At 43.2% G+C, this 14,839-nt stretch overlaps 1 protein-coding gene across 1 annotated transcript; it reads left to right on the top strand.

Moving 5' to 3' along the window:
* Positions 1-767: 767 nt before the first annotated feature.
* GNGT2 (G protein subunit gamma transducin 2) lies at positions 768-14,095 on the top strand. Its single transcript, XM_028703182.2, has 3 exons — positions 768-1,192; positions 11,103-11,192; positions 13,302-14,095. The coding sequence occupies exons 2-3, from the start codon at positions 11,109-11,111 to the stop codon at positions 13,425-13,427; spliced, it is 210 nt and encodes a 69-aa protein (XP_028559015.1). The 5' UTR covers positions 768-1,192; positions 11,103-11,108; the 3' UTR covers positions 13,428-14,095.
* The last annotated feature ends 744 nt before the right edge of the window (positions 14,096-14,839 follow it).

The following is a 14,839-nucleotide window of genomic DNA, read 5'->3' as shown; positions in this document are numbered from 1 at the left end:
GCTCTGTGGTTTAGATTTACGGAAGCTTTTAATGTCTGATGTTTTATTGTGTTTTTAATATTTTGTTGGAAGCCGGCCAGAGTGGTTGGGAAACCCAGCCAGATGGGCGGGGTATAAATAATAAATTATTATTATTATTATTATTATTATTATTATTATTATTATTATTACCTCTTGATCCCAGCTGCATGGCGATGTGCCGTAGTTATTTATTGGTGATGGGCAGGCATGGGCAAACTCAGCCCTCCAGATGTTTTAGGACCACAACTCCCATCATCCCTAGCTAACAGGACCAGTGGTCAGGGATGATGGGAATTGTAGTCTCAAAACATCTGGAGGGCCAAGTTTGCCTATGCCTGGTGATGGGCATGCAGTCTCGTTTTGCTCCAAGGTCACCTGTCCTACATCATTATGTATTGCAGGCTTGGCCCTTCAGAAGTTTTAGACAACTCTCCTCCCATCTAGCCAGCACACTTGTTCTGGCTGGGGCTGATGAGTGTTCCTGTTCAAAGCACCTGAAGACACCAGGTTGGTGAGGCTGGCTTAGTCTCTCCCAGGTGGAGTCGGTCCTGGCAATGGAAACAGGTTTGGGGATTGAGTCAACAATGTTGTCGCATCTCTGACTCTCTAAAGCAGGGTTTCCCAAACTTGGGTCTCCAGCTGCTTTTTGACTACAGCTCCCATCATCCATAGCTAGCAGGACCAGTGGTCAGGGATGATGGGAATTGTAGTCCAAAAAAACAGATGGAATCCAGGTTTGGGAAACTCTGCTCTACATTAAATGCGTGGCAGCCAAAACATAGTGGTCCATGAATGGTTATAGAAACCTTGGGGATTCAGAGTTAGGGATTCCCAAGGTCTGATTTTGCAATATTTTAATGTTTGTCTGCAGATAGATCTATTGATCTGCTTCCCCCCCTCCCAAATGTGCCATCTGTTGTCTCCTCCCCCCCCCTCTTCCCCCTTACCCCGAGTTTGAGGTTAAGTCAAAACACCTGACCAGTTTTAACTTGCTGAGTCTATTATCAGATTAAGGACAGGAGACAATCAGTTCCAAAGCAAGTCACCACCTAATACCGAAGACGTCTTCGAGCCGACAAGTGGACACGGCAGAGGACACCATCTCACCAGCGCGAGCAAATGTATCTCTAAAACACAGTGGAGCTTTGGAGGGGGGAACACATCAAAAGAGGTAGGTGTTCTCTCCTTGAACAGACCAGGATTGTTTTGTGATGGGAAAACAAAATTGCTGTAGGTCACCTTACCCAGTGCTTTTTTTCCTGCGGGGACGCATACCCGTAAACATTTTGTGAATCTTTGTCCATTTGTCCATTTACTGTATTTATTTTTCCTGATTTGAACTATAAAATGGTGATTTTCTTGAGTCAAAATGAGAGTACCCCTAAGCATTTTTTTAAAGAAAAAAAGCACCGACCTTACCTATGCACATTTTACGGGGAGGGGGGGAGTTTGAAGGAGTTTGCATTAAGGGTATTTGGGGTAGCAGTTTTATACGTCAAATCCACCTGCTGCAACCTGCATGCAGATACAGGTTCCTACAGTCTGATTTTGGATGTGGAGAAAGACAATGGCATGATGGTTTTGTAGAGAAATGGAAGCAATGTGACAGAAAGATTTGTGCCACTGGTATGCCCACAGACGCACATGCACACACGCATTGATGGGAGGAGTGCCTATTAAAAAAGCCACAATGCCCCGATGATGATGATGATGATGATTTTATTATTTATATGCAGCCTATCTGACTTTTTTTTGTAAAGTAAAAAGCCTTCCCAACATGGCACAGAACATACAACAATATGCAATATTCAGTAATGTACATCAGCGCTGTAGATGGGGTTGAAACTGAGTTATTTCCATTTTCTTTATTTATGTACTTATTGCCCTGGAATATAGATTCCCCAGGCAACAAATAACAGCTTGATTTCTTAAAAAGAAAAAGAAAAAACCCCTGTAAAATATTTAACAGTGATACCAAGGCATACCAGAAACCAAGGCAACACAAAATAATCAACCACTCAATTCATACATCAGAGAAGCTTCGTAAACTGTTTGAAAAGTTAGAAAACAAGCAGCCACTAAAATGGCAGGGGCAAGACTAAAAATGATGGTAGGTGATACCTAGAAAGGGTAGCTTTTTAAAAGTTATTTGAAAACTAAGCAAAAAAACGCACAAATCTTTGTCATGTAGAAAAGACATTAATGTGGCGCCAGGCAAGCCTATGAAATCTTGTGTTCCACATCCTTGCCATAGCTAGGCATATGAAGGCCTTGTGGGGTGGTGGTGGGAAAATTGGAGGTTTTTTCTTGTTATCCCTACGTCTTATTTGTTACCAAAAAAATTGGCCAGAGACCTGCGTTTCTCCTCCCTAAATTTCTGAAGTTTTTCCAGGCCTGCACTTCTCTAGCCATAGCTATGCTTTGGGATTAGGGGTGGCTGAGTGAGGCAGAGAGCCGATTTGACAGAAATGTTTCCACAAGCCGCTGTAAATTCATAGAAGTATAAAACGAGCCTGGGATTAGAAGTTCAGCCCTTGCCCTCATCCCCACCACCACCACCAACAAATATATATATATGAGAGCCAGCGTGGTGTAGTGGTTAAGAGCAGTAGACTCGTAATATGGTGAACTGGGTTCGCTTCCCCGCTCCTCCACATGCAGCTGCTGGGTGACCTTGGGCTAGTCACACTTCTCTGAAGTCTCTCAGCCCCACTCACCTCACAGGGTGTTTGTTGTGGGGGAGGAAGGGAAAGGAGAATGTTAGCCGCTTTGAGACTCTTTTGGGTAGTGATAAAGCGGGATATCAAATCCAAACTCATATATATATACATATACATATATATATATACATATATATATATGGTATATATATTATGGAATGCTTTCCTTCAGGCACTTCTTTTTTGGCAAATCTACACCATACATTTAAAGCAGTACTTCAGCCGTCATGGCTTCCTGCAAAGGATTCTGGGAACTGTCGCTTATTAAGGGTCCTGAAAGTTCATAGGAGACCCTGCTCACAGAGTGACAATTCCCAATGTCCTTAGCCAACTACAGCTTCCAGGATTCTCTGGGTGAAGCCATGACTGCTAATGCAGTACACGAGCGCTTTAAATTTATAGTGTGGATGTCACTCCCAGGGTCAGGCTAAAAACACTCTGCACTAGGCAGCATAAGAAGTTCTCCTGTCAATAGGTCCAGCTGCATACCCTCCAACATTTCTCCAATGAAAGTAGGGGTGTCCTATTCTGCAGCAACAACAATTTTATTATTTATACCTCACCCATCTGACTGGGTTGCCCCAGCCACTCTGGGCGGCTTCCAACATATGTAAAAACATTATAAAACATTCTAAAAACTTCCCTATACAGGGCTGTCTTTGGATGTCTTCTAAAGGTTGTCTAGTGACTTATCTCCTTGGCTCAGGGGGGTTGCATAACTCCTACCCTCCAACATTTCTCCGGTGAAAATAGGGAAAGCAGGACATTCCGGGATCAAATCAGAATCCTGGAGAGTGTCTGTAAATCCGCAACTGTCCCTGGAAAATATGGACACTTGGAGGGTCTGGCTGTGCAATTTTAGACTCTGGACTTGGCGGTCTTGCTGGAGCCTCTCTTTAGATAGCAAGTGTCTTGCTTCATTTACAGCAAAATTTTGGTCCTTCCTGAACATTCTGCTGACTGGGGCCTTATATTATAGCTCTGTAGTTCTGCCCTGATGCTGTCAGTGGCTGGGTTCACGACAAAACTCTGGTTGAGCGAAGGGGAAAGAGAAAATGAGGAATTGTTTTGACCTCGAAATGCTTTTAGGGTGGGGCGCTTACGGTCAAAAAACGCCATACAACTTAGGAAATCATGTTCTGCAAACTGGTTTTGAACAGCTTTGGAAAGACACACATTGGACCAACATGTCAAGTACAATTAATATGATCTTTCCAAATCAGTTCTATCTAATGCATTAGATGGGAACTGTGTTGGCATTGGCACAAGCAGTGCTGGTTTATCTGAACAGAGCTGTGCAGATTGGATTAATTATTTTGGCCCAATGGCAAAACAGTAGAAGAGTAGAGGAAAGGAGGCATGGTGCCCATGACAAATTGTAGGGAAAGGGGAAAGCCTATGGGGCAGGAGAGTTGGGATTGGTTCTTACAATGTCTACAGAAGAAGACAACTAAAAAGATTCCTTTCTGCAGCTTTTAACCAATGGATGGACATTCCTCCACCCATTCATCCCTGTTGGTTGTCTTAAAATATAATACCGTGTCAACTATGAAAATGAATGTATTACCAAAAATGTTATTTTTGTTTCAAACAATTCCGGTGATCAGCAAGACAGGTTGTTTCAATGTATGACAAAAAGATATTTCTAAATATATCTGGCAAGGAAAAAAACACCAAGAATAAAATATAAAATACTGATAGATGCAAAAGAGAGAGGAGGTTTCTCCCTGCCGGATATGAGATTATATTATGAAGCAACTTGTCTTTGTTGGTTGAAGGAATGGATGACATTGGAGAATCCACATATCTTAGATCTAGAAGGTCATGATAATATTTTTGTTTGGCACGCTTATTTGTAGTATGAAAAGGTGAAAGTACATAAATGATTTACAAATCATATAATTAGGAAATATTTGTATAGAGTATGGGATAAATGCAAAAAATTATTGGAGACGAAAACATCACTTTGGCTCTCACCATTGAAAGCAATAGCAATAAAGAAAAAGAACATGATAGAAGGTTGAACAACTTATAGAACTTTATTAAAACAAGAGGGAGGAGAGTATAAATTAAAAGAATTTAAGGATTTATCAGGAAAGCTAACAACAGGGATACAATATCATAACTTGAATTAAGTATTTAAGAAAGATAGGATACAAGGGTTTGGGGAACAAATATCACAATTGGAGAGAGAGCTGTTGGAATGTAAAGTGCTGTCAAAAATGTATAAGATATTATTGGAATGGGAGACAAAGGATGAGCAAGTAAAATCTTCAGTAATACATTGGACAATAGATACTGGTTATAATATAGCTATGGAAGCATGGGAACGACTGGATATAAAATTTACAGGATGATATGGTTTAAAAGAAAACTACATGAAAATGTTATATAGATGGTATCTAATACCCAGTAAATTGGGGAAAATGTATAAATCAAAATCAAATGTGTTGGAAATGCAAAGAGAAAAAGTATTTTTTATCATATGTGGTGTTCTTGTAGTAAGATTACAGCTTACTGGGAAATAATATATAATGAATTGAAAAAGATGTTTAAAATAATAATTGTGTTTTTTTTAAAAAACAACAACCCAGAAGCTTTCCTTTGGGGAATTATAGGGGTAGAACTACCCAAGCAGTCTAAAAATTTATACATGTTTGTGACTACAATGGCAAAAATGTTATTTGCCTAAAAATGGAAGGAAGAAGAAGGTCCCAACTGTATCCAAAAGAACGGATATAAAAACTTGTGGAATATGCAGAAATGGCGAATCTTACCAGAAAAATAAGAAATCAAGATAACAAACTTTTAATAAAAGAATGGAAATGGTTTATTGAATATTTACAAACAAACTGTAATCGGATAAGTTCATTGACAGGATTATTGTAAAAACCTGCACTTTCATAAGAGCATATATTTAAAGTAGATGAATAAAAGAATAAGTTAATTTAGAATACGCAGGAAATGTAAAAAAATAAATAAATGTAAAGACCCACAGAAAGAGGAGGAAGGAAGTTGAGTTCTGAAATGTTAGAATGATTCTAAAACTATTGAAATGTATATAACCAAAATCATAAATAATTATTTTTTTAAAATAGAGTATAATTCAAATGCTGAGGAAGTAGACTTTGTCAGCCATTACTGATCTTCAAATCTGAAAGCCATATGAGACAGTGGATAGAAGGGCAAGTTCAAAGATTGGTGGGGAGCCCTGTTAAACTTCTGAGAAACTCAAGAGTTTACTGTAACACAGCTTGAAAGTCAGTGTTCTGAGCTTGTGTTCCAATGTAAATGCTCTAGTGTAAATTTTAGTGACTTAACTAAGATCCCATCTGCATTGCACAATTAAAGCAGTATCATGCCACTTTAAAGAGTCATAGCTTCCCCAAGAGAATCCTGGGAACTGTAGATTGTTAAGGATCCTGAGAGTTGCTAGGAGTCTCCTATTCCTCTCACAGAGCTACAATTTCCCGAGTCCTCTGGGAAGAGGGATTGGTTGTTAAACCACTTTGAGAATAAGGCAACGCCTTATTCTTTCCTCTGAGATTGTATCGCAAGCATTTGGTTCATTCACCAATACAATGGTTTGCCTTAAAGAGGAGACAAGCTCATTTCAGCAATCTTCCTTCACATCCCCGCTGAACACACCTTCGTATGAAATCTGATGGGTTTTTTTTTGGCAAAACCATCTAATGCTATTGAAAGGGCAATAAAATTTAAAGGTAAAGGGACCCCTGAGCATTAGGTCCAGTCGTGGCCGACTCTGGGGTTGTGGCGCTCATCTCACTTTATTGGCCGAGGGAGCCGGCATACAGCTTCCGGGTCATGTGGCCAGCATGACTCAGCCACTTCTGGAAAACCAGAGCAGCGCACGGAAACACCATTTACCTTCCTGCCAGAGTGGTACCTATTTATCTACTTGCACTTTGACGTGCTTTCGAACTGCTAGGTTGGCAGGAGCAGGGACAGCGCAACGGGAGCTCTCCCCATCACGGCGATTCGAACTGCCAACCTTCTGATCGGCAAGTCCTGGGCTCTGTGGTATAACCCACAGTGCCACCTGCGTCCAGTAAAATTTACTGAATCCCTAATTCAGTCATGAAATCTACAACCAGCCTATGCAGTGATTCACGATTCATTCGATAATTCAGGCGGGAACACACTTTTACTAGAAGCAGGCTCCACTGATTGCTGTGGGACTGATCTCTGAATAAACAGGCAAAGGACAGTGCTGAAATTCATTTAAAACATTTATATCATCATCATCATTTTATTGGTATGCCTTCTTTCCATAACTATGCTCAAAGCGGCTTACAACATAAAAAGATTTACACAATTACAAACATAACAAAAGTAGTTCTAAATAATAAATAAAACACATCAAAAAGTTCACAACCAAAGATACACAAAATAATATCGACAGCAGCAACAAAATTCTCTAAGCAATACCCCAACCCAAGAGTCTGGAAGTTCGAGAGGACTGACAGAAAAAGAAACATGAACACAATTGTTGCTGTCGTTTAGTCGTTTAGTTGTGTCCGACCCTTCGTGACCCCATGGACCAGAGCACGCCAGGCACTCCTGTCTTCCACTGCCTCCCGCAGTTTGGTCAAACTCATGCTGGTAGCTTCAAGAACACTATCCAATCATCTCGTCCTCTGTCGTCCCCTTCTCCTTGTGCCCTCCATCTTCCCCAACATCAGGGTCTTTTCCAGGGAGTCTTCTCTTCTCATGAGGTGGCCAAAGTATTGGAGCCTCAACTTCACGATCTGTCCTTCCAGTGAGTTATTCAAGCCCCTTCGCCACGGCAAGGCAGTGATCCATGAGGGGGAGGAACACAATTAGAAATATTTTAAATGTGAAATTCAATAGAAACAGTAAAATCATCATTAGTTAAGATGAAACAAAGCAGCAAGAGTAAAACCAATCAAAGACAACAGAAAAATGAAGGCCTTCCTAAAAAAAATAGTATGATCTTCACACTGCAGCAGAAGACAATCAAGGATGGGGTGAGGTAGACCCAGTTGGGCAGGGAATTGTCGATGATCTTAGTACTAGGGCAAGTTCATATGGGAGCAGATGGACCATCACATATCCTGGTTCCAAACTGTACAGGGCTTTAAACTTCATAACCAGCACTATGAATTGGGAGCCAGTGCTGTCTGGCAGTAGCAAAACATGCCCCCAACATCTAGGATGACTTAAGATGACATCCAACAGCATCTGGAGGGCACCAAATTGGAGAAGGCTGTATCATGTGGATCAGGTGGCGATCTTAAGAGTATCGCCGCATAGTGTCATCACCTAGGAGCTCCTCTATCTCTACCGCCTAAATTGTCCTCATTGTGTTAACCGAGTACACTTGTGCCAGCCTGGTGAGCAGAAGAGGCCCGAGCTTCAAAAGTGTGGTCCAAAGTCAGTGAATCACAGGAGCATCAGAGGGTAGACCATGAGCGAAGCACCATGTGCATAAACATAAGACACATGGGGCTCTCCTATCAACCTGTGCATGTGTACCTCATAACCACTTAGTACGGGAGGCCCTTCTCCAGAAACCTGCTTCTGAGTGCAGAATGGAGGTGGCAGTAGACTGGATTCTGGCAAGACAGAGGTGCCTGGATCAGTAGAACAGCCAATCTGGGAACTGAGATTCAAGTTGTTCTGGATGGAGTAGTATCTTCCTCTGGAAATCACAAACATGTATTTTGGGAGTGCTTCTGAACCTGGACTTGACCATTCCGTTTCTAAGGAGCCCTCCCCAAACCATAGTTTTGGTTGCAGCACAGAGAGCAAGCCAAGTCTCTGCGTCTTCACAGCTCCATATGAGACTAGCCCAGATTCCCCGTGATCTATTCTCCCACACCTAGCATGAAGGAGTGTCCAGCCAGGTGAGTGGGGGAAGGCCTAACTCTTCCACTAGCGAGTTGTTTCTATTGCAACACATCTCTATTTGATCAACTCTTTAGACAAGTAAAAAAGATCCTGAATAAGGCTCGGCCAGGACCATTAACAGAACAAAGAGACTGTTTAGACCTTTACAATAGGTTCTCATCTTGCAAATACAAAACCACAGGTTTTGAGGTTATGTAAATATATCTTCCAAACTGACACAGCCCCTCAGCAAAAATCCTATAACAATATATTCATGGCACTGATTTCAGCCTAGTTCCAACTTTAGCCGTTCCACAAAATCTGAATCCAGCATTGTGTATTATTCTTTATCCATCACTTATTCACATATGCAGCTCGGAAGGGGCCAAAGCGGACCAGAGCTATCATCAAAGGCTGGTGTTTTTCTGCAGCTGTTATGATGGGAGAAATTTGGGAGCAAACGGGTCCCAAAACTTTGACTTGTTTTTGTTTCATGACCTTGGAGAAGCCACAATAACAATCCGCTTGCCAGGCTACGGGTCTCTAAAATACAGATCAGGCTTGCCTTCCTTGCTGTGGGTTGGAGAGGCTTATTTCATTAGCGATAATAAAGCGCTTTGGGGCTTATGGGTGGAAAAAAGAAAACTCTAGCAAAGGGCAACTTCTTAACTTTTGCATGGAAATAGCAGCAAGGTCAGCGAAATGTTGTTTTGCTCCATTTAGAAGAAGCGGGTCAGTCATTTCAACTCTGGAAGTTAGGATACAGGACTGGCAATTATTTCACTACCTAACCCCAACCCCTAACATTACCAACTCCTTAAACTGGCAAAAACAACAACAACAACAACAACAACAACAACAACAACAACAACAACAACAACAACAACAACAACTTTGCAGTGCTTCTTTAATTCAGGACAGGGTGATTCAAACCGTTTAAACAGCCCTTAGCAGAGAAATGGGATTCTTAGCCTGCTTGGGTCTGTCTGTCCTAATGGAAGCCACAGCAAGATAGTTTGTTTGGTTCTGGCTGAAATTTTTCTGGAGAGTTGAGAAAGGAATTGACCTCTTGTGCTCAGAAGCTTGGAGCTGGTTGGACGCTGCACTGATTCTGTCTTAAAGCCGAATACTTGCCTCTGCCTGATACTGAAGCCTTTATTGGTCTACCTTAATTTGGAATTTCAAACGGGCATCTACAATAGTTTTTGCCACTTACTGCTCCCTTATTATATTAACAACAGCGTGGGGAATTTTCACCAATATAAATTATTTTCTTCTTCATTATACTGCTTAATGCCAAAGCAAGCTTCTGAGCTGTCTACAAAATATTTTTAAAAACCATTCGCACAACAGTAATATAATTATACAATAATTAAAAATACACTCTAATTAAAACACAATAAAACAATCCCTTGGAGGTTTTTAAGTCGAGGCTGGATAACCATCTGTCATGTATGTATACATAATTTAGCTGAGATTCCCGAATGACAGGGGGTTGGATAAGATGACCCTCAGGTTTCCTTCCAACTCTACAATTCTATGATCCTATTAAAAATAGGATTTTGCCAATGCAGTGTAGCAGTTACAGCGACTAGGGAGATCACAGAACTCAACTGCTCACTCAGCTTTACCTGTACAAGCAATGGATCGGCCTAACTGTTCCTGGCTTGTACCATCCTGGCCTGTACCATCCAGACTACAGAGGGAGAGTCACACATTTCAGAGATGGGGAACTAGCAGCCCTCCTGTTTGTGTTGGACTGCCAACTTCCATCATCAGTCGACTGTCGCAGAGGCGCTAAGTATTGACAGGCATCTTCGTGGTTTTTTGCTATCTCTTTTGTGGAGTTCACTTTTCGTCCAAGACTTGGACCAAGCAGATTCTTCAAAACAGAAGATTCTCCACTTGAGAACATCGCAACAAAGGGATGTTCTGAGCATCTTGGCACAGCCAAGACGACACGTGGAGAGTTTCAGTGGGGTTGTCCATAATTTCTCCCTATTTCTTTCTCCTTCACAGATGCATACCTTCTTAGTCCCTTGTCTAAGTCACCCAACTTTTGCAACAAACAAAGTGAAGGGCATATGGTGGCTGGTTGAATAAGCTGCTTAACTAATTGATTAAGGTTCTTTGCAAATCTTCACTGCCATGACTTCATGTAGGGAGCAAGCAATATCTATGGCATAAGCAGACACACCAAACATAGTGGTCAATCCTACAATCTGTTGATGGGCACAGTTTTTAAAGTTTTAAATAGATACCACAGGGGGAGGGAAACTGAGCTGGGGCCACTGTGCAGGCAGGGGAGTTTAGCTCTCCCTGCTGCTAAGGACCCAGCGAAAATCACCTCTCCCCCCCCCCCGCCACAAGTGGTCAATTGCCCCAGAATGGAGCTTTCGCTGTTGTCACTACCTGAAAATGAGTGCTTATTTGTCTCTGCCAGAGGGGCTGCGTGAGATTGGCTAATATGGATTTGTCTTTGGATTTCAGGGCAAGATGGCCCAGGATATGACTGAGAAAGAGCTCCTAAAGATGGAAATAGACCAGCTGAAAAAGGAAGTGAAGCTTGAAAGACAAATGGTAATGATTCCCAAATGCTCCGAGACAAAATATTTATGCTGGCTGGCCAATTGGTGCCAGGCTGCACAGACAACGTGCATTTAAATACAAAGAATTATGGGAAAGGCAGTTTAAAGGGGCTGGGAGTTGTAACTCCTTGGGAGGGGGGGCGGAACTACCATTCCCAGGGTTCTTTGGAGGATGTCGTGTGTTTTAAAGGTATGGTGTATATAATGCCCTAACGTGCGCACGTTCTTTTAAGTTACACAGCACAAATTGTCAGGTGGAAAGAGGAGGTTGTTCAGTTCTGGCTATGATCAAATGAAGCAAGCATAAGCCACTGAGAAGTTCTCCTGCACAAGGCCCACTGAAATAAATGGGAGCTATGCGAGGATACCGGGTGGCGCTGTGGGTTAAACCACAGAGCCTGGGACTTGCTGATCAGAAGGTTGGCGGTTCGAATCCCCACGACGGGGTGAGCTCCCGTTGCTCGGTCCCTGCTCCTGCCCACCTAGCAGTTCAAAAGCACATCAAAGTGCAAGTAGATAAATAGGTACCACTCCGGCGGGAAGGTAAATGGCGCTTCCGTGCGCTGCTCTGGTTTGCCAGAAGCGGCTTAATCATGCTGGCCACATGACCCGGAAGCTGTACGCCGGCTCCCTCAGCCAATAAAGCGAGATGAGCGCCGCAACCCCAGAGTCGGCCATGACTGGACCTAATGGTCAGGGGTCCCTTTACCTTTACTTTATGCGAGGATACAATAGTATTGCACAGTTCCCAAACATTTAATGTGTCTTATGCAGCAGATGTTCCTGTTGAACGGAGCCCTGTATTATGTAATAGTGCAAAGACTATAGGTTGTTTCAACAAGACAGCCACTTGAGTATTTCAAACATTCAAGTAGCAAGACACATGGGGTGGTATTCAATTAATTAACTCTTACTCAGAATAGGCCTATTGAAACTAACAAACCTAAGTTGGTTGTGTCCGTTAACTTGAATGGGTCTCCTCTGAGTAGGCCTTGCATTGAACACCACCCATGAAGACAACATCAGTGAGGATTTTGCTTCCAGCCAGGGGGATTTGCTGAATATTTGTACACACACACACACACACACACACACACACACACACACACCAGAGTTTAGTACTTGGCTATACAAAAATCCCTGAAAGAGTTTGAAATTGAGATTTCCGACTTTCTCCAGTGGGATGAGTCTGTTAGTTATTACTTTATTGTGTTGGCCCCGGACATTTCGCTGCCAAAATTAGGAGGAGCAGAAAGAGGCTTCACCCCCTTCCTAAAGTCAAGGTACAGAGCACCAAACCATAGTCACATTATTTTTGGTATCCCGGGCAGAAAATCCCACAAGTGCCCCTCTTTCCTCTCCAACAGTTAAAAAAAGCAAAGTGGTAAAGTAAATAACTAACCATTCACCACCTCACTCTGTCCAATGGTAGAGCCGGCCCCCACCAATTTGCATGCTTTCACACGACAGCTTTATTCAGAAATTGGTCCCATTGAGGGGTGGTAGTCAACAAAGTAGATCCACTGGTGCAAAGACTTTTGGCTGCACAGTAGCACTTGCCCTCCTTCTCCCCCCCCCCATGTCCCCCTAAATCTGTTATGGGTAGGGATACATTTGTCCAGGTTTTCCCACACATGTCTAGGAATCGCTCCAGGAGAGATCAGGTACCAAGAAGTTTTGGGCTGGTCCACAGAACCACAGGGATGCGGGTGGCGCTGTGGGTTAAACCACAGAGCCTAGGACTTGCCAATCAGAAGGTCGGCAGTTCGAATCCCCGCGACGGGGTGAGCTCCTGTTGCTCTGTCCCTGCTCCTGCCAACCTAGCAGTTCGAAAACACGTCAAAGTGCAAGTAGATAAATAGGTACCACTCCGGCAGGAAGGTAAACGGCATTTCTGTGCGCTGCTCTGGTTCGCCAGAAGCAACTTAGTCATGCTGGCCACATGACCCGGAAGCTGTACGCCGGCTCCCTCGGCCAATAAAGCGAGATGAGCGCCGCAACCCCAGAGTCAGTCACGACTGGACCTAATGGTCAGGGGTCCCTTTACCTTTACCTTACAGAACCACAGTGATGATGCTAATTTTCCTCCCTCCTCACACAGGTCTCGAAGACAGCAAAAGAACTCAAGGATTATATAGAATCCATGGCTGGAGAAGACCCTCTCTTAAAAGGTGTTCCAGAAGACAAAAACCCATTCAAGGAGAAGGGAGGCTGTATAATAAGCTGACCCCGGCCCCGCCGAAAGAAGATCATTGTTGTGTCCTTGTACGAGAAATACCAGGACTGTAAGAATCTGTCTAGCGTAACTGAGTGTAAATGATCTTCTGCCGGGGGGGGCGGGGGTAGTACAGTACTCCTTTGCTGGAGTTTCACATAGAACAAAAGAATTGGAAAGTGGTCTCCTCCAAAAGAAAAAAGGAAGACGACAATCTCTCTTTTAGGACCTCGCGTTCAATTCCTTGGGTTGCTTCGAGAGGAAGGATGGGATATAAATTGAATAAATAAAATAAATTCCCATTTTGTAAATACATCACCAGTTTCCCAAAGAAGCCTGGTTTTAATTGCTGGTTTAGTTTTTTTGAGTTCGATTGGCATATTATTTTGTATGTGTTTGGTTGTTGTTTTTTACTAGCTTCCCAAGAGAAAAATGTAGGCAAAGGAAAGTATTCTTTGTGTAGGATGCTTCTTCTTAAGAAGCGAGTGTCTTTTACAGCTGGGGTGGGGGATCTGAAGCCCTTGGCCTAACTTCATGTAACTTGCAGAGATGGGATAGCAGAGAGAGACAGAGAGAGCAATGAAATCCTGTAGTGCTTCAAGCTCCGCCCACTTCTGGCCATGACTCCACCCACCGTTGGCTGCACCCTCCCACTGATTTTTTTTCTGTGGGTCAATTGCCTTTTCTGGGGGGGGGGTTCTCCACACATTTACAGATTTTATAACCCACATCTGTGACGTAAGGGGCTCTGTGCACCAGCGGCGTAGCGTGGGTTGTCAGCACCCGGGGCAAGGCAAGTAATTTGCGCCCCCTAACCCATGGATTTGCGCCCCCTAACCTGTGGATTTGCGCCCCCTAACCCGTGGATTTGCCCTAACCCCAGATGTTGCGCCCGGTGCGGCCGCCCCCCCCCCCGCACCCCCCACGCTACGCCACTGCTGTGCACACCGTACATTTAAAGCACTTTCAAAACCCAAAGAGAAGAGTTTCAGCAGTTGTGTGCTTAGTCCTTCCCCCTCCGAACACTTTTCTGTGTCAAGTCATACACACACCTCCTTTTTTCTCTTCATGAGTTTCTTGAGTTTCACAGTCTTTATGACATCTGCACAGTACAAACTCGAACCAGCTTCAGGAGGGGGCAATTTGAAAAAGAAAAATGCTCCAAGGTGTGTTTGCCTAATCCTTTCCCCTCCGGCCATTTCTTTCTTCCAAACCACCCCACAGAAGCTTTTCCCGTTCTTGAGTTTTCAGAGCCTCCTGGCTATAGAGCTTTTATAGCAGCTGTAGGAGTCTAACGCTGAACAGTTGGCCAGCTTTTATTCTTACCTTCCTACCCTTGCTTCAGGTGGGATGTCATATATGGAGTGAGACAAATGAATATTAACACTGAGCACATTAACCAAGAGATGAAACAACACAGCCCC

This window comes from Podarcis muralis, chromosome 13 (assembly GCF_964188315.1).
Source record: "Podarcis muralis chromosome 13, rPodMur119.hap1.1, whole genome shotgun sequence".
Lineage (NCBI taxonomy): Eukaryota > Metazoa > Chordata > Lepidosauria > Squamata > Lacertidae > Podarcis > Podarcis muralis.
This window is presented reverse-complemented; position numbering and strand designations above follow the sequence as displayed.

Coding starts and splice junctions, on each gene's coding strand:
- GNGT2 (XM_028703182.2), top strand. CDS start 11,109: ATGGCCCAGGATATGACTGAGAAAGAGCTCCTAAAGATGGAAATAGAC. Junction 11,193..13,301: donor TGAAGCTTGAAAGACAAATG/GTAATGATTCCC, acceptor CTCCTCACACAG/GTCTCGAAGACAGCAAAAGA.